Genomic DNA, 20,442 nt, shown 5'->3' with positions numbered 1-20,442 from the left:
AAATTTATTTTATTGAAGTATAATTGATTGACAACACTGAGTTAATTTCTACTGTAAAGTGATTCAGTTCAACATATATATATACATATTTTTTTCATTACAATTTATTAGAGGATATTGACTATAGTTCCCTGTGCTATACAACAAGACTTTGTGGTCTATCCTATATATAATGTTTGCATCTGCTAATTACAAACTGCCAATCCTTTCTCCTTGACACCCTTTCCGCTAAGCAAGTCTATTCTCCATGTCTGTGAGTCTGTTCTGTCATCAATAAATTCATTTTTGTCATATTTTAGATTCCACATGTAAGTGATATCATATGGTATCTGTCTTTCTCTTTTTGGCTTACTTAGTATATAATCTCTAGGTCCACCCATGTTGATACAAATGGCATTGTTTCACTCTATCATGGCTGAGTAGTATTCTGTTGTTTATATGTACCACACCTTCTTTATCCATTCATCTGTGAATGAACATTTAGGCCGCTTCCATGTCTTGGCTACTGTAAATAGTGCTGCTACGAATATCGCATTGCATGTATCTTTTTGAATCATAGTTTTCCCTGGATATATGCCCAGGAGTGGGATTGCAGGATCATACAGCAACTCTATTTTTAGTTTTTTGAGGAACCTCCATGCTGTTTTCCATAGTGGTTGCACCAATTTACATTCCTAACAACAGTGTAGGAGGGTTCCCCTTTCTCCACACCCCCTCCAGTATTTGCTATTTGCAGACTTTTTAATGATGGTTATTCTGACTGGAGTAAAGAGGTACCTCACTGTAGTTTTGATTGGCGGTTCTCTAATAATTAGCAATGTTGAGTATCTTTTCATGTGATTGTATGTTAGCCTATATGTATTCTTTGGAGAAATATTTATTTAGCTCTTCTGCCCATTTTTCAATTGGGTTGTTTGTTTTAATGTTTCTGAGCTGCATGAGCTATTTGTATATTTTGGAAATTAAACCTCTGCAGGTCATTTCATTTGCAAATACTTTTTCCCAGTCCACAGTTCTTTTCATTTTGTTTATGGTTTCCTTTGTCGTACAAAAGTTTGTAAGTTTGTCAGATCCCATTTGTTTATTTTTGCTTTTATTTCTATTGCCCTGGGAGACTGACCAAAGAAAACACTGGTATAGTTTATGTCAGAGAATGTTTTGTCTATGTTCTCTTCTTAAGAGTATTAAAGTGTGGTGTCTTATATATAAGTCTTTAAGCCATAAAATTTAAATTTTATATGTCAGATTTTCCATATTGATACATATACACTATTTCCTTTTACACAAAATATGGTATTGTATGTATGTATGTAAAAATATGTATGATATTCAGCATTACTCTTATAATTACAAAAGCTAAGGGATTTTTTAAAAAGCTTAAAAGTATAAGAAAATACAAAGATGTCCAACTATAAGTAACATTTATTGCTACAGAGGGACTACAATCTTCCTATGATGGTAGAAAACTACTACTGACATAAGCAAAACTCACTGATATGGGAATTACTAAGGCAAAACACAAATTTTAGTGGAAGATTAGTATAAGAGAGGAAAGTATACCCATACCTAATTGTAGAATAGTTTAGTATTGGTTATGGAACATGCAGTAAATTTCTTGAACAAGCTAATCTACCCAAATAATTTAAGCATTTCCACTACATTTTAATAGCTTGGTAAAATTTCTCATAGAGATTATACAGCTTTGAAAATTCAGTTTATCAACAATAGACTTCATGTGTTTTTAGAAGTATAGGTCTGGGACAGAATGGCAGTTCGCCATTTACTCGCTATGTAACAAGTCCTTTAGCCTGTTCTGGTTGTCATCATTAGGTTGTTTGCGGGGGGTGGCGGTACATGGCTTAAGGGATCTTAGTTCCCCAACCAGGGACTGAACATGGGCCCTGGCAGTGAAAGCACCGAGTCCTGACCACTGGACTGCCAGGGAATTCCCTCTTCAGCTTTGATATGACAAAAATGTCCAGATCTCACAGAGCTGTCACGATGATTAAGTTAGATCGTGCAACTGTTAACACATATTAAGCTAATAATAAACAGTAACTGTTATTATTAATAACATATCTAACACCTTGCTATGTACTTGTACCATACAGGAGAAATACAAGATGATTAGTGGTTGCTTAGGGCTTGGTAGAAGGTGAGAATGCGAGTGATAGCTACAGAATATGACGTTTCTTTCTTTCCTCCTTTTTTTAAAATGGACTTTATTTTTCAGATCACCTTAAGGGTCACAGCAAAACTGAGCAGGAAGTATGGTGTTCCTACATCTTTCCTTACCACACAAACTCATAGTCTCCCTCCACTCTGTTATTAACGTTTGTTACCATCTATGAATCTACACTGACAATTCGTTACCACCCAAAGTCCATAGTTTACATTTACAGTCTCACCTGGTGTTTTATATTATTGATTTTATATAGACAATATATAATGACATGTATCCACCATTACAGCATCACACGGAAAAAGAAATAGTTTCACTGTCCTAAAAATGCTCTGTGTTCTGCCTTTTTGGTTTCTTTTTGAGGTGATGTTAATGTTTTCATATTGACTATAGTAATGGTTTTTCTAAGTAGTCATGTATGGATGTGAGAGTTGGAATATAAAGAAAGCTGAGTGCCGAAGAATTGATGCTTTTGAACTGTGGTGTTGGAGAAGACTCTTGACAGTCCCTGGGACTGCAGGCAGATCCAACCAGTCCATCCTAAAGGAAATCAGTCCTGAATATTCATCAGAAGGACTGATGCTGAAGCTGAAACTCCAATACTTTGGCCACCTGATGCTAAGAACTGACTCATTGGAAAAGACTCTGATGCTGGGAAAGATTGAAGGTGGGAGGTGAAGGAAACGACAGAGGATGAGATGGTTGGATGGCATCACCAACGTGATGGACATGAATTTGAGTAAGCTCCGGGAGTTGGTGATGCACAGGGAAGCCTGATGTGCTGCAGTTCATGGGGTCGCAGAGTCGGACACAACTGGGCGACTGAACTGAACTGAACTGGTGTTTTATATTCTATAGGTTTTGACAAATATATAATGACATGCATCCACCATCACAGTATCACATGGAAAAAGAAATAGTTTCACTATCTTAAAAATCCTCTGTGCTCTACCTACTTGGTTTCTTCTTGAGGTGATGTCAATGTTTTAACATTGACTGCAGTAATGGTTGCACCTATCTGTAAACATATTAAAAGCCACTGAATTGTTCACTTTAAGTGGGTGAATTTTATGGTATATAAATTATATCTCAATAAAGCTGCCCCCTTCCCCCCAAGAAACACTAAATAAGCAATTATAGTCTTGTTGGGAAGATTAAAAACAAACCTTAAACAGATAATCACAAACAGAATATGATTAAAGACAGAGTCTCTAGTAAAAGCTTTAGTAGTTCTTAGGCTGTTGGAAGGGCTTCACTGGTGGCTCAAATGGTAAAGAATCCACCTGTAACACAGGAGACTTAGGTTCAGTTCCTGGGTCGGGAAGATCTCTTGGAGAAGGGAATGGCTACGCACTCCAGTATTCTTGCTTGGAGAATTTCCATGGACAGAGGAACCTGGTGGGCTGTAGCCCATGGTATTGCCGAGTCGGACACAACTGAGCAACTAACACTTTCACTTTTCACTTCAGGGTGCTGGAAATGCAAATTCTTGGACCCTATTCCAGATCTACTGAATCAGAAACACTGAGAAGTTTACTTTTAATAAGCCCTTATGGAAATTTTGATGCTTATTAAAGTTTGAGTACCACAGCTATATGGAGAAGGAAATGGCAACCCACTCCACTATTCTTGCCTGGACAGAGGAGCCTGGTGGGTTACACAGCCCAGAGAGTTGCAAAAAGGGTCAAAGATATGACTTAGTGACTAAACAACAACAACAATCACAAAACCAAAGCTATGTGGATGGTGCTTCTCAAGATTTAATGTGCATACAAATTACTTAGTTATCATACTAAAATGCAGATTCTGATTCAGTGGGTCTGGGTGGAATCTGAGATTCTGCATTTCTAACAAGCACCCAGGTGATCCTGCTGCTGCTGCTCTAAGGACTCAACCTTGAGCAGCAAAATCATTAAGGGAACAAAAGCGCAGTCATCTCTCAGTAACTAAGGGAGATTGGTTCCAGGACAGATAAGGAAATCCAGGTATGTACATATCCCACAGATTTGCTTCCACACAAACTCAACCAACTGAAGATCACAGCATAGTATACGTATTGAAAAAAATCCAAGTATAAGCAGACGCACACAGTTCAGAACCATGTAGTTCAAGGGCCAAATGGCAGAAACCACATCACTATGGGCCAAACACGTTGGGAAGCATAGAGGCCTGAAACGCAGTGTCCCTTCAAACATTACAAATATCAAATCAGGTGAGACTTGTGGTCCACCCGTGCTAGTACTAGATCACCTGAGAAAGACCCTATGGTGGAAGGATACCTTCCTCTCCATCTTGCCAGTTAGAGACATGCTTCAAAACATCTGAATTTTCCTTTGTAGTCAATTGTGGGCTGGTCTTCTGTGACTTTATGCAACTCTTACAAAAATATGTTTATATTTTCAACTAGTAATGAAAATATTCTCTTAGTAAAAAGCTTAGAATCAAAAGCTTGAAGGGATTTAGGGTAACAAAACCTAGTCCCTTTATTTCATAGCTCAAACAGGTCCAAAATGATCAAAATCAAGTGGTCTCAGGGGCCAGATTAGAACAGAGCTCTCTAAAACCCAGACCAGCCATCTTTCAACTCTGCTGTCCTTCAAGTTCCTTTATGCAGCTAGAGCCCCCTCCAGAATTAATATTGGCCACATATATCTCTGCATTAGCTGTTAACTCCCTTTTTGCCATAATACTGGGAATGGGTCTCCAACCACTACTCAAATTTCTCTAATACCCAATTAGTTCCTCCCACACCCTAAATATCCCCAACTTGAACTTATCTTTCCCTTGTTGCTGTTGTTCAGTCGCTGGGTCATGTATGACTCTTTGTGACCCCATGGACTGCAGTACGTCAGGTCTCCCTGTCCCTCGCCATCTCCCAAAGCTTGCGCAAGTTTATGTCCATTGCATCATTAATACTATACAGCCATCTCATCCTCTGATGCCCTCTTCTCTTTCTGCCCTCAATCTTTCCCAGCATTAGGGTCTTTTCCAATGAGTCAGTTTTTCCCATCAGGTGGCCAAAATATTGGAGCTTCAGCTTCAGCATCAGTCCTTCCAATGACTATTCAGGGTTGATCCCTTAGGATTGACTGGTTTCATCTCCTTGCTGTCCAAGGAACTTTCAGGAGTATTTTCCAGCATTACAGTTTGAAGGCATCAATTCTTTGGTGCTCTGCTTTTTTTTTTACAGTCCAGCTCTCCTTACACTCTTCCAAGTAACCCCACTTCTAGGACTCTAGAGTTTCATGGAATTCCTTTCCCTATGACAAGTGCTCCTAAATGCTCACCCCAAACCTTCTGTCTTAATGACAGTTCCTACAACCATTAGTAGTGGAGTCAAGTGTTCTTCACAGCCATTGAATCATCAATCTCACATCCATGTCTTTATATTCCACATCTTGCTTGAGCTCACGTGCAAGGGAAGCAAGTTTACTAGACCACAGTGTGAACCAGTAATGCAGTACTTCCTGTTTTTCTGATTAAAATTTATCTCACATAAAACTTCATGGGATGTCTGTTGTTCATGAACATTGCCAAATTTACTTTATCCAGATCACTTGACTTCAATCATATTTCATATCACCTTCTTTTCAAAACAATGTTTAATTCTTTTTTTTTAATTGGTTGCACTGGGTCTTTAATTGGTTGTACTGGGTAACAAAAGTACGTCTAGTCAAGGCTATGGTTTTTCCAGTGGTCATGTATGGATGTGAGAGTTGGATGGTGAAGAAAGCTGAGCGCCGAAGAACTGATGCTTTTGAACTGTGGTGTTGGAGAAGACTCTTGAGAGTCCCTTGGACTGCAAGGAGATCCAATCAATCCATCCTAAAAGAGATCAATCCTGGGTGTTCATTGGAAGGTCTGATGCTGAAGCTGAAACTCCAATACTTTGGCCACCTCATGCGAAGGGTTGACTCATTGGAAAAGACCCTAATGCTGGGTAGGATTGGGGGTGGAAGGAGAAGGGGACGACAGAGGATGAGATGGTTGGATGGCATAACCGACTCGATGGACATGGGTTTGGGTGGACTCCGGGAGTTGGTGATGGACAGAGAGGCCTGGCGTGCTGCAGTTCATGGGGTCGCAAAGAGTCGGACACGACTGAGCGACTGAAATGAACTGAACTGCGTCTTTGTTGCTGCTTGTGGGTTTTATCTAGTGAGTGGGGGCTGCTCTTCATTTCAGTGCTTGGGCTTCTCACTGCAGTGGCTTCACCTGCTGTGGAGCATAGGCTCTAGGGGGCGTGGGCTCGGTAGTTATGGTGTGCGGGATTTAGAGCATTGGCTCAGTAGTTGTGGTGCACAGGCTCAGCTGCTCCATGGCATGTGGGATCTTTCTGGACCAGGGATCGAACCCATGTCTCCTGCATTGGCAGGTGGATTCTTAGCCACTAGACCACCAGGGAAGACCAAGTCTATCTTAATGTTATAGTTGCCTATTTTGACCATTTTCCTCCTAAATAACTTTTGGTATGACAAGTGTCAAATGATTAGTGAAAGTCTAAAAAAAAAAACCCAACTGTAATGGAGTACCCTATACTCACATCCTTGCAGGTATACTATTTCCCCATTTTCCCAGACCAATCAGACCTTAAACAAAAGGACATATAAAAAGAGCTGTACTTCATCTGTGTATTTACACTCAGTCAGTCTTGTGCTGACCTTCATGTCCCTGTCTCTTGAGGCTACATCCATGCTTTATATTCCAATCTCCTGGTAGTCCCAAGCACAGGCATTTGTATTCCTGGCCTCTGTTCACAAGGTCTCCTGATGCTGACTCACCAGCCCAATATTAATCTAGGAAACAGGCCCTTCTATTCCTGTCCAAGCTAACAGCACAGTTCGAGGATTCTTCTTTGACTGCGTTTCACAGATTTGGTTTGCTTTCTATCTTTCTCCTTCAAAAGGTATCTAGCAGCATTGGACCTACTTTCCAAATTTAAGTCTTTACACGTTCCTTTCAAAATAACAATTCTCTAGCTAAAAATTTATCTAACATACACACCACCTTGAATCCATGCCATCTTTTTGGTTTGCCAATTGATCCATTTTCACCTGATCAAGATCAAGCTCTGAAAAATACAGTGTTAACTTTTACTCTTGTATATATTTAATTCCCTTAAAAAGCCTATGAACAAAGCTAGTGGAGGTGATGGAATTCCAGCTGAACTATTTCAAATCCTAAAAGATGATGTTGTTAAAAGTGCTGCACTCAATATGCCAGCAAATTTGGAAAACTCAGCAGTGGCCACAAGACTGGAAAAGGTCAGTTTTCATTTCAATCCCAAAGGGCAAGTCACAGAATATTCAAACTACTGCAAAAAATGCACTCATTTCACATGCTAGCAAGGTAACGCTCAAAATCCTTCAAGCTAGGCTTCAATGGTACATGAACTGAGAACTCCCAGATGCACAAGCTGGATTTAGAAAAGGCAGAGGAACCAGAGATCAAATTTTCAACATCCAGTAGATCATAGAAAAAGCAAGGGAATTCCGGAAAAACACCTGCTTCAATGACTATGACAAAGCCTTTGACTCTGTGGATCACAAAAAACTGGAAAATTCTTCAAGAGATGGGAATACCAGACCACTTTATCTGCCTCCTGAGAAACCTGTATGCAGGTTGAGGAGCAACAGTTTAGGACCAGGTATGGAACAACTGGTTCCAAATTGGGAAAGGAGTACGTCAAGGCTGTACTCCTTGTCATGGCCTCCTCCTAAGATCTGCTGGATCAGAATTTGATTTTAATAGAACATTGAATTCAGGAAGCACTGATCTATAATAGAGGATAAGAAATTACTGCCCAGATTACAGCATATTCTCTAGGCAAAAAGAATCATGCTCGACTAATCTGATTGTCACCCTGCTTATTTAACTTATATGTAAAATACATCATGTGAAATGCCGGGCTGGATGAAGCACAAGCTGGAATCATTGCCGGGAGAAATATCATCAGATATGCGGATGATACCACTCTAATGGTAGAAAGCAAAGAGGAACTAAAGGGCCTCTTGGTGAGAGTGAAAGAGTAGAGTGAAAAAGCTGGCTTAAAACTCAACTTTCAGAAAACGAAGATCATGGCATCCAGTCCCATCACTTCATGGCAAACAGATGGGGAAAAAGTGGAAACAGTGACAGCTTTTATTTTCTTGGGCTCCAAAATCAATGGTGACAGAGACTGCAGCCAAGAAATTAAAGACACTTGCTCTTTGGAAGAAAAGCTATGACAAACATAGACAGCATATTAAAAAGCAAAGATGTCACTTTGCAAAGTTCCATATAGTCAAAGCTATGGCTTTTCCAGTAGTCATATATGGATGCTGAGAGTTGGACCATAAGTAAGGCTGAGTGCTAAAGAACTGATGCTTTTGAACTCTGGTGCTGGAGAAGATTCTTGAGAGTCTCTTGGACAGCAAGGAGATCTAAACAGTCAATCCTAAAGGAACTAAACCCTGAATATTCATTGGAAGGACTGATGCTGAAGCTGAAGCTCCGATACTTTGGCCACCTGATGCAAAGAGCCAAGTCATTAGAAAAGATCCTTTTGCTGGGAAAGATTGAAGCAAAGAGGAGAAGGGGACAAAAAAGAACGAGATGGGTGGATGGCATCACTGACTCAGTGGACATGAATTTGAGCAAACTCTGAGAGATAGTGAAGGACAGGGAAGCCTGGCATGCTGCAGTCCATGGGGTCACAAAGTGTTGGACACGATTTAGGGACTGAACAATAACAACAAAAAGCCTTAATGGATTAGTCAAGCATGATTCTTTTTGCCTAGAGATTATGCTGTAATCTGGGCAGCAATTTCTTATCCTTTATTATAGATCAGTGCTTCCTGAATTTAATGTTCTATTAAAATCAAATTCTGATCCAGCAGGTCTTAGGAGGAGGCCATGATTATGCATTTCTAACAAGCTTCCAAGTGATGCTCGGAAGTTGTCTACAGAGTATGTGGTTACAGATCTCATCATGTACAGCAGTGAAACTCACCAGGTTTCCAGATGCTACTTGGGTCCTCCCAGGAATTTTCTTAAGCGGTCAAAGTCTCACTGTATCTGCAGTATGCTGGTAGAGCCAATGCTCATGTTTTGACCAGCAGTTCCACCATTTCATCCACAAGTTCACTCAAAAATCCTATGCATGTGTATCACTAGGGCCCAACTACCCCACCCACTTCCACAGTCTGTCAGTTAAACCTGTTTCACATCATTTGTATTGATATCCATTAGATATACTTAATCCTCTGGTTTGAAAGGACAATGTGTGAATGTGACTAACTCGCACATTAACTCCCCCTGCAATCTTTCTTCATAAATCTACAAAATTAACTATTCCTCTAATTTTAGATATTGCATATGAGGGCTGGAGGTTTGGAGCAAGTGTTGTTAACAAACAGAATTTATTTAAAATGAGAACTAGCAATTTAAAAAATACTTTATTTCTAAACCAAAAGATTAAAAGTTACAATGTAATGACTGAGTGTTAAATGCTCAGGAATAATAGTCATCCACACGTTACTCAGATTACATCAGAGCAATGTAGAAGGTATCATTTTCTTTACGAACTTCTTTCTCTTTACACCGATTATGAGTTTCAGGTCAACGGCAATACAGTAAGAGTTGAAATGACCTCGACAGGAAAGGCAGAATTGAGGTTATGTGTCTGAATGATAGATGTTCCAAAGTCAGATCTAAGTAATTTTCTAACTCACTATTATATATTTTCTATGCTTCTTTCCTCCCTAATAAATTCTATCATCAAGACAACCTTATGTTCTTTCTACTCCTACTTCCAGGATTCAAGATTTATGGAAATGATGCACTGAAATTGAGTAGACCAAGATCCTCAGAGATGATGTGAAATCTTACTTAATTAGCAGCTCAGTGGCAGTTTGGGCACCCAACAGAGATATACAGAGAATCAGAAGAGTCTGTGTGCCACCATGGGGAAAGCAGATTCCCAGAATCATTCCTTAGACTTGGAGAATCTGGGGACATGTAACAGGCTGAGATGTACTAAGGGGCAGGGAAGTAACAAGGCAACCATTTCATCCATTCAATACCCTGCAGTCTATGAGGTGCTATGGGAGACAGCCAAGAATCGGTCAGGTAAAATTTCTCCTTCATGGGGCTTATATCCTATTTGTTACCTAGATCCAGACTTCTCCTTGGTTTTCCTTAAGTAATCTTACTACTTAACTATTACAGAATTTATGATTTACACTAGATTTCATAAACTCAAATGCCTAAAAGGCCAGCCATAAATCAAGTTGATTTAAGTCCACAGGACATGGTAATGTTTGGCAAATTCTGGCCTAAAGGTAATCAATTTTTTTTTAGTTAGTAATTTGGGGTAAGTGTCCATACCTGAAGACTTTATGGTTTAGATTTCTATAAACAGATTCAACTGCAGGTAAATTTTTAATAAAATTTAAATGTAATCATAAAAAATGATTACACACATAATAAACATGACTCCTCCCATCTTTAGGCCTTTTTTATGAAAATAAATTCACAAATTTATCCAATCAGTCCTGTGATCTATTTTTGATTAAACAAAGAAACAAACAAAACAAAAAACAACTTAGCGGAAAAATATAAAAAGATGTCTAGAAAGCCTGGGTTCTAGTCCTCTTTTTGGTGACTTTCTATACGGTCTAGGACAAACTGTAATCTTTCGGAAACTCCTCTCAGGATTATTTTGAGATGCTAAGGAGATGTATGTGTAGGTGCTATATTCTGGGAATGCAGGGAGAGCGAGCTCCCTGGTGTCTTTTCTCATAAGGGCACCAACTCCATCGCAAGAAACCCACTCTCTGACCTCATCTAAACCTAATTATCTCCGAAAGGCCCCATCACCAAATACCATCAACATTGGGGGCTGCCGCTTCAACATATGAATTTTGGGAGGACACAATTCAGTTCACCACAGCAGCTCAGCACGTCTCTGATAGGTTAGGTAGGAGAACACAACTACTTTCCTCAGGAAGTTGACAGAGAAGGGATTAAAGAAGATTGTTTGAGTTGGTATAGTATATCATAGGAAGGAAGATTACAGCAAGAGAGTTTTCTGCTGGAGATCCTGATTATCACTTCAGGAAGGAGACAGATGGGCCCTGGCTGAATGGTTTCTCCCCTGTGGATAGAAACTCCATAAAATCAGGATGACTGAGGAGGCTGGGACCTACCTAGATAAGAGTTAAAGATCCCATATTCCTCTTTCTTGAAGTCAAGGAGACTTCTGTGACTACACATGTGCAGATAGTTTTTTTGGAAGTCAAAAAGGGAGGGGCCACTACCCCATTGTAAGTGATGTCAACTACCCATAGGCCTCTTTGCTAGAATCCTGCTTGGCTAAGAGATGCACATGGACACATGGGAGGACCCTGAGATACACCAAATACAGATGCAGAACCAGGAAAAGCAAGATAATTAGCCAAAGGAAACCCAGGAGAAATGCCCCATAAAAGAGCTTCAAACCACCACGAGGCCAGGACTCTCTGGGCCCGCCCAAGTGTCCACATACCCTTTTCCTCCTAGTAAACACTTCACTTGTTTCACCACTTTCCATTTCTATGTGGAAATTCATTTGTACACAGCTGACAGGACAGGGCCTTGCCACTGGCCCTGGTGGTCTAGTGGTAGGACTCTCTCTAGTGCTGGTCTAGTAGCAGCACTTTCTGCTGCCCGACCTCCATCTCCGGCCAGGAATGGAGATCCTGCCTCAAGTCACTGCAGGCTGAGACCACCCAAGATAAATACGACACTTCAAATTATTTGAAGTAATGAAAACATGAGTAGAACTTTTATAAAACACTATGAGAAAGACTCAGGATTCTTCAGAGAACTTTGAAACAATTTTAGAAAACAGATCCAGGCTACATTTCACTCATTCTCTTCGAAACAGAACTTTGTGACAGTCGGGGCTAGCGGTGAAAGTTGGACTGAGGAAAGATAAATGTAATATGGAATTATGGCAAAGACAAAAGAGAATTAACTACCTGCCAGGCACTCTTTTCATGTCTAGACTCAAAATGTTTAACGGGTTTAGAAGTCATTAAAACAGCCAGACATGCTGTAGCTTGAGCAAGATACACAGTAAGGTCATTCAGATATTGAAGGGCCTTTCCAATACTAAGCCCTATGCCTCTTCTACAAAGATATGACACTTACTGGAGATTAAGTGCTGCTTCTAGAAGAGGATGACCCTGTTCTAACATGACCAAGAGAAAAGAGGCCCCATTGGGCCAGCTTCAAAAGCCCAGAAAGAAGAAATGAAATGATTAAGCTGGCATCATTCATTCAAATGAACTCAAGAGAGGCCACCAGAGCTGTAAAAGTAGGGAAGAGAAGTAAACAAAGGAGTCAGGGAGAAAATGGTTAAAATAACAACAACAACAATAAAAGTTAAAGTAGAGAAGAAAAGGAACTAGGTATCCAGTAAACAGAAGAAAGAGCTCCCTGCTGAGAAAAAGGATGTGAGATTTATTTGAGTTCCTCAGAAAACAAAAGGAACAAGACACCATTTCAGGAAATTAAAGGAAGAAAAAGAAGAAGAAAACAAATCCACTGAGAAATCAAAAGTTTGTTTACATTTTTCTTGTGAGAGGCATTTGAGCTTTTAATAAGAATTTCGATGTGAATTTAGTAAGAATTTTAGGGAGGGGGGTTCAGGATGGGGGCAACACCTGTATACCTGTGGCTGATTCATGTTGATGTATGGCAAAAACCATCACAATATTGTAAAGTAATTATTCTACCAAAATAAATTAATTAAAAAAGAATTTCAGTGTGAGTTTATGAGCAACTGATATACTTATTATTAGTTTAATTATTAATTTGCATTCAGAAACGATAGGTGGGAATTTATACACATGTATATATTCTTACAATTAGCTTAAGAAGTTTGAATAAAAATGAGTGCAAAACCACTAAAAAAATTCCATACCTAGGTTATAGTTTTATGTGTATATACATACTATCTGAATTAACTTTTGGACAAGTCTAATTACAAAGTAAACAACATCTCAAAGATTCAGACCAACACTACTACTTTGTTATTCTCTTCATATCCTACTCCCCACATGCCATCCCTAACAATTTTTAGATACATTCCCTCATTCATGTTCCTAATATTGCCTAGCAGTTATGAAAACACCAAGGACACTGCGGGATCTAAATCTGGTTATTCAATAAATGTTAAAGACACTTTCACACTGAATACATTCACTAGTAGTAATCCTTTAAACTGGAGAGTAAGCAAAATACACTATTTCAGAAAAGTTATACATTCTAATGGGAAGAATTAGACAGACATACACCATAGCAATTCTATATAAAGCTCATAAAAGCTTCCAACTTGAAACTCCCTGCGGGAAATCTACAAAGAACAAAACTGAAACGGACAACACAGGTGCCCTGCCCAACCACTTACTGAAGCTCCAACTACTTGGTGTTGAATTTTAAGACATTATTACGTTTTTCTAATTATGAAAACAAACTTGAGGACACATATTTGTTACTGTTACTTAACTGGCTCTCCTTGCCTTTAAACTAGGCAGAGAACTGAAAACCACTAAAAGAATTACTCTGGTGTGTTCTTTAAAAAATTATTTTGAATTATTACCAAAAAATCCCAGAATGAAATCAAATGAACCCTTACACTGGAGGAGCGGGAGAATCTGTTTAAGAGCAACTAAACTAAAGCTCAGTCTTTGAACCGCTAAACATCCAGGGATCAGATATACTATTTTTCCTTCTTTCCGAGTTAGGACTGGGGGGTAGGGGTGGTGAAGGTTAAACAGCTGTAAGAAAGGCTGGACAATAAAATCAGAGGTCAATTAAAACTAGCCTGGAACGGTGAAAACCTATAGAGAAGCATCAAGGTCAAAATAGTATTAGGGGCTGGGCAGATAGCTTCCTCTGGGATAGCGACTGGGAGATCTCAAACGATGAGAATGGGGGCTGGAAGGAGAGGGAGTAGCGAATAAGTCAGCGGAAGAAAGAAAAAAAACCCGGCCGGCCGCGTAAGAGACGGAGGAGGGAGGCCGACCGGGCGCAGGGACGGGGTGGGGGGAGGCTTGGAGGAGGAGGAGGAGGAGGAGGAAGAGGAGGGGGCCCGGCCCCGCCCCGGGGAAGCCGGAGAAGCCGCCCGCCCCGCCTTACCAGAGGGAGCAGGAAACCCCAGAGCAGGGCGGCCGCGGCGGGGAGCAGCGGCGGCTGCGGACCCATCGAACTGACGGGTAGGCGCCGGGCGCCGCGTCGAGGCTCAGCGGGGCAGGCTCCGGGTCCCGTCGCGGCGCTGCCTCGGTGGGCGGGCGGGACGGGGTCGGACCGCTGAGCTTGACTGGGGCCGCCGCGGCTGCTGGAGCCGCTGCTGCACGGCCGACTTCCTCTTCCGGCCCCGCCCGGAGGACGCGGAAACCCCCACGGGGCATGTGGAGTCCGGGGCGGTGCGCGCCTCCCGCCAGGCTCTCTGAGCTTCCCGACGCTGGCGGGCACAGGCGGCGGGCCTGGGCGTGTCTCCATCCAGCTGTCTGACCTGAACTGTCCCCAAGTCCGGGCAGGCGAAGGGACTTTTTCAAGGCCTTCTTCCTTGAAGCCACGGAGCGTCTGTTCTCTTCCCCAGCAACTACCCAGGTGTTCGAGCCAGAATCCTACAGGCTCTTGAGTTTTAATTTATCTGCTCTTCAGCAGTCCTAGGCACTCATGCTATTTCCCAAATCGGGTCACATTCTCCCAAATCGCTGTGATCTAGGCCACTGATGTTTCTCTCCTCCAAACTGGTTTCAGTTTCCACTCCCCACAGACCATTATCCACCCAGCGGCCCTGGAGAGATCTTTTTGAAAATGTAAATCAGATCATGTCGCTCCTAACCACACTTGGAACAAAATCAAAACTCTACTCTGGACGACGTTTACATAACATCGTCCCTGCCTTCTTCTGTGACCCCATCTTCACGATTTTTCCCATGCTTGCTTTAAGCCGCATGGGCCCCCTTTATTTCTTCTGGTCTTTGTACTGGAAGTTCTCCCTGCTGGGATGCTCTTCTCTCTGAATACGCAGCACTCTGGCATTCACTTAGCAGCTTAAATGTCATTTTCTCAGAGGGAACTTCTTGACATAATCTAAAGTAGTCACCCAGTCACTGTCATATCACATGATTTATTTAAATTCTCTGCATAACACTTTTCACTCTTGCATTCTCTTATTTACCTCTTCATTTATTTATGATATTGATTACCATTTGACAGAAAGGAGTATCTTTGATTTGTTCACTCCTCTATCCATTACAACATTTGGCATAAAGTTGGTCCTCAGATATTTGTTGGATGAATATTCAATACCAAACACTGAATACAATGCTGTCCCTGCCATCCCACAGCTCAGGGTTTAGGGAAGAACAGAGATGTGTGAGCAAATAGTTCAAGGTGACTAATGACTCTTGTTTGAACAAGATGCTATGGGAGTATCAAAGGAACACTTAAAGGGGTGCCAGGAAATATTTCAACTTAAGCTGAGTCTGGAAGGCTGAGTTAATTTTAGCCAGGCAATGGGTAGGGGAAGGGGGAGACTTCCAGGAAGAGTGAACCATTAGTGTCAAAGCCAAAGGTGACATTGGAGGAACTGCAAAACTCAGGTTTGGCTGAAGTTATGAGTGATGATAGATGAAGTGAGAGAAGAAGGCAGAGGCCAAATCACAAATAGATTGGAGAATCCTGCTTGGAATTTTAGACTTCAGCTAGTTGATGGTGGAAAGTGCAGTGATGGACAATTTCTGTTTAAAAGCTCACTGTGGTGGCAGGCAGAGTGGCAGATGGATTGAAACAGGGCAATAGTAGAAGCCAGGAGAACTGTTAGACGACAGAGGAGCCTGGCAGGCTATAGTGCATGGGGTCACAAGAGTCGGACATGACTTAGCAACTAAACCAACACCTCCACCACCACCAGTAACCTAACCCAGGCAGGGGTAGTGAGGGCCTGAACTGAGACAGAAGTGGCAGAAGAAATGGAAAGGAGAAGGAGGTGGTGGATCCAAAGACTCGTAGCAGGATTTGGTGTAACTGAGGGGAAATGGGAGATGAAGAGAGGGATGGTTCTCAGGACCCTGTCCTGGGTCTTTTATTGAGATGATCTTCACAAGAGATGGAAGAGACTGGGGATGGGAGAGGAGAAAGAAATAATTTTGAATTTGAGTTTGAAATGTTTGTAGGACATTCAATTGCAAACGTCTGTAGGTTAATGGCTAAGTCTGAGACTTAGTGGCACAATGACGCCAGAACTCAGGTCTCCTGTCTGTCAATCTTGAGTCTCTTCACATTTTCTAGCTTCCTAGGGCAAGTCAGATTTCCCTTTTGCAAAATGACTGTGATTAGATGACTTCATCTCTAAGTAGTCCCTTCTGCCCATAATGGCTCTTTGCCTAGTGAATCTCCAGGGTGGCTCCTGAGGCTGTCTGAAAATCTCTGGTTTTCCTGTCTGGAGTTACGCCATTTTTCTTTCCTCTCAGTTGGGGAAAATTTTGTACCTGCAGTCAAAGAACCTGTGATATAGGCTAGTTCTTGTGCAGTCTCTCTTTACCTGCTTTAGTTTTTTTCAGCTGAAAGATATGGACAGTAAAACCTGTTCTGACTGTCTCATATGAGTATTGTAAAAATTACAGAATTTGTAATTTGGGTGTCATTTCTCCATTTTTTTTTTAAATAAAAAAGTAGGGAGAGGAGGAGAAAAAGCAGAAGGCTGTGCTATTGCAGTGTTAGCCCTGTTTGTCGTAATTCTTCTGCCAGAATTTTTTCTCATTGGTCAAAGTCCCTGTGCATGATGAAGGAAAATGGAAGGGTTAATGGAAATTTAAAAAGAGTTTAATAACTTTACTATTGGAATGACTGTTAAAGGATTTGGAGTATACCTCTGTTACACAGTTAACTTCCTTGGAAGTGTCAGGTAAGATTAAAGTTATGTTGGATAACTTTTAGTCAATATTTTTCTTCTCTAAATAAACTATGTATAAAAACTCATTCTGGAAAACAAATATCATTAATTAAAGATTGTTTTAATTTCTAAATATATTGAGTTAATGAAATTTTTTCCCCAGTGATAAAAGATAGAATGCTATTGGTCGTCAGAATCTTTCTGTATTCTAGGAAATGGGCAGGAAATATAGGCCCCATTTTACCAATGTGCTAGGTGAAGCAAAGGAGGAGGAGCTAACACTGTCTCCTACCCTAGTTCTCTAGAGATCATTCATACAACCTGTAATTTCCTGGTACTTACGCAGTGTTTTTTACTCAGAGGACATTGATGAAGTTTTGGTCATGAGCCCCAAAGACTTTCTTGGGCAATCTAGATCATTGCTATAGTACAGAGCAATGATTCTCAGGGCTTCCCTGTGGCTCAGATGGTAAAGAATCTCCCTGCAATGCAGGAGACCCGGGTTGGATCTCTGGGTCAGGAAGATCCCCTGGAGAAGGAAATGGCAATTCACTCCAGTATTCTTGCCTGGAGAATTCCATGGACAGAGAAGCCTGGTGGGCTACAGTCAATGGGGCCGCAAACGGTCTGACACAACTGAGCAACTAACACAAACACACAGTGATTCTCGATCTTGATTATTTTTATCAGAATCACACAGGAGAGCTTTAAAGGATACTGATGTCTGAGTCCCACGACTCCCCTTACCCCATGCAGATCTTATACTTAATTGGTCTGGATGTAGTCTGTGTATCATAATTTTAAAACTCCTCAGGTGGTTCTAATATGAATATAAGGTTGAGAAGCTTTGGCATATTCGGTGATTTTAAAATATGGCCTCTTGAACACTTGAGACAGTATCAACTGGAACACAGTATCAACACTACCTGGGAACTGTGAGAAATGCGAATTCATCTAGACTTGCAGAATCAGAAACTCTAAGAGAAGGGCCTAGCAATCTGTGCTTTAATAAGCACCCTAAGCAATTCTGATGCATGTTGAAGTTTGAGAACCATTGGTTATGTAGCAACACCCCTTAAAGCTGCCTGCATATTAGAAACAGACGTAAAGTTAAAAAGCAAACCCTGTGCTCCAATACTAATCAAACTGAAAGAAAAAAATAGACACATCCACAATTATTGTTAAAGATTTCAACTCTTCTCTTTCAATAATTGAAAGAACGAATAGGCAGAAAATCAGTAAATACAGAAGACTTGGTCAACATTATCAACCAACTTGACCTAATTGGCATTTAGAGAACACTCCACCCAACATATGCATAATACATTTGATCTTCAAGTCTACAAGGGACCATTTGGTCATAAAAGAAATCTGAGTCAAGTTCCAAATAATCCAAGTATGTTCTTTGCCTACACAGAATTAGATTAGAAATTAATAACAGAAAGATACCTTGAAGATTTTCAAATAATTAGAAGATAACCACACTTTTCTAAATTACCTCATTAACCAAAGAAGAAATCACAAAGAATTAAGAAAATACTTTGAACTGAAGGAAAATGTAAACGTGACATGCCAAAAGTTGAGGGGCGCTTAAAAGAAATTTGTAGCACTTATAATAGAATGGTATAAACATTTACAATCAATGACCTAAACTTCTATTTTAATAAACTAGAAAAGAAGAGCAAATTAAATTCAAGGTGAGCAGAAGGAAGGAAATTAAAATATCTGAGCAGAAATCAACAAAATGGTAAACAAAGAAACAGACAAACAAAAAAATGGGAGAATTAGTGAAGCCAAAAGACTGGCTTTTTGAGAAAACTGATGAGTTGAAAAAACTAAAATATGGAAGATCTGAATTATCAAGAATGATAAAAAGAATATTACTAATGACCCTAAAGACATTAAAAGGATAATATGTAAATATTATGAGCAACTTTATACCAATAAGTTTGACCACCTAAGTGAAATGGGGAAACTCTTTGAAAAACAAACTACTCAAAAAGAAATAGATCTTTTTAAAAATTTGAATTTGTCATCAAAAGCCCTCCTACAAAGAAAACTTCAGGCTCATGTGACTTCAAGAGTGAACTTTACCAAACATTTGAGGAAGAAATAATATCAATTCTATGCAAACACTTTAAAAAACTTGAAGAGGGGGTAATACTTCCCAATTCATATTTTGAATCCAGCATACCGTAATACCAAAACGAGACAGATGTTAAAAGAAAACTATAGACCAATGTGCTTTATGAACATAGGGGTGAAAAACCTTAACATAATTTTAGCAAACTGAGTCCAGCAGTAAATAAGAATGATATTTTAATTCTAATTAAGACTCATGCAAAAAATGCAAGATTAATTCAATGTACCTAATCATTCTTTGTAAATTAATCAACGTACCTCACCATATCAACACTATAATATCAATAATAAAAAAAAAACTGTATTTCTCTATGCTAGAAATAAATATTTAGAAATTGAAATAGAAAGTACCATCTATATAACATCAAAAAATATCAGATACTTAGGGATAAATTGGCAAAGATGTGCAAGACTGAAACATCAGAAACTGCAAAAGATCACTGTGAAATGTTAAATGGGGAGCTATACTATGCTGGTGGATTAGAAAAATAAAAATACAGTCAAGATGTCAGTTCTTTCTAAACTTATCTTTAGAAATAATGCAGTTCTAGTCAAAATCACAGCTAGGTGGTTGTGGTGGTGGTTGTTGTTGAAATAGGGTATCAATGGCAAATTTACATGGAAATATAGAAGAGCTGCTGCTGCTGCTGCTAAGTCGCTTCAGTTGTGTCCGACTCTGTGCGACCCCATGGACTGCAGCCTACCAGGCTTCTCTGTCCATGGGATTTTCCAGACAAGAGTACCGGAGTGGGTTGCCATTGCCTTCTCCAATAGAAGAACTAGAGTACCCAAATTAATTTTGAGGAAAAAAAGGAACCAAGTCGAAGACTTAAAGACCTAATTTCAAGACTCTTTTTGTAAAGCTAGACAGTAACTGAGTGTGGTAGTGGTAATATATATACATATTATATATGCACATATATAATATTATATGTATAATATATATATATATATATATATAGAATACACATCAATGAAGGGGGCTTACCAAGTGGCACTAGTGGTAAAGAATCTGCCTTCTAATGCAGGAGATGCAAGAGCCTCAGGTTTGATCTCTGGGTTGGGAAGATCCCCTGGAGGAGGAAATGGCAACTCACTCCAATGTTCTTGCCTGGAAAATCCCATGGACAGAGAAGCCTGGTGGGCTACAGTTCACCGGGCTACAAAGAGATGAACATAGCTGAAC

General features: G+C 40.2%; 1 protein-coding gene across 5 annotated transcripts in view; it reads right to left on the bottom strand.

Annotated features, from left to right (window-relative positions):
* The window catches only part of SPPL2A (signal peptide peptidase like 2A), a 56,640-nt gene extending 38,220 nt beyond the window's left edge, over positions 1-18,420 (bottom strand). For all 5 annotated transcript variants that reach the window (XR_014059106.1, XM_081508291.1, XM_081508293.1 and 2 more), the window contains exon 1: positions 14,348-18,420. Coding sequence is in view for 4 of the 5 variants with exons in the window: in XM_081508291.1 (XP_081364417.1) it covers positions 14,348-14,710 (363 nt within the window). In the remaining variant the exon portion in view is untranslated. The remainder of the gene's footprint in view (positions 1-14,347) is intronic.
* Positions 18,421-20,442: the final 2,022 nt, after the last annotated feature.

The sequence above is a fragment of the Giraffa tippelskirchi genome, chromosome 7 (assembly GCF_054371585.1).
Source record: "Giraffa tippelskirchi isolate mGirTip1 chromosome 7, T2T-mGirTip1v1.2.pri, whole genome shotgun sequence".
Lineage (NCBI taxonomy): Eukaryota > Metazoa > Chordata > Mammalia > Artiodactyla > Giraffidae > Giraffa > Giraffa tippelskirchi.
This window is presented reverse-complemented; position numbering and strand designations above follow the sequence as displayed.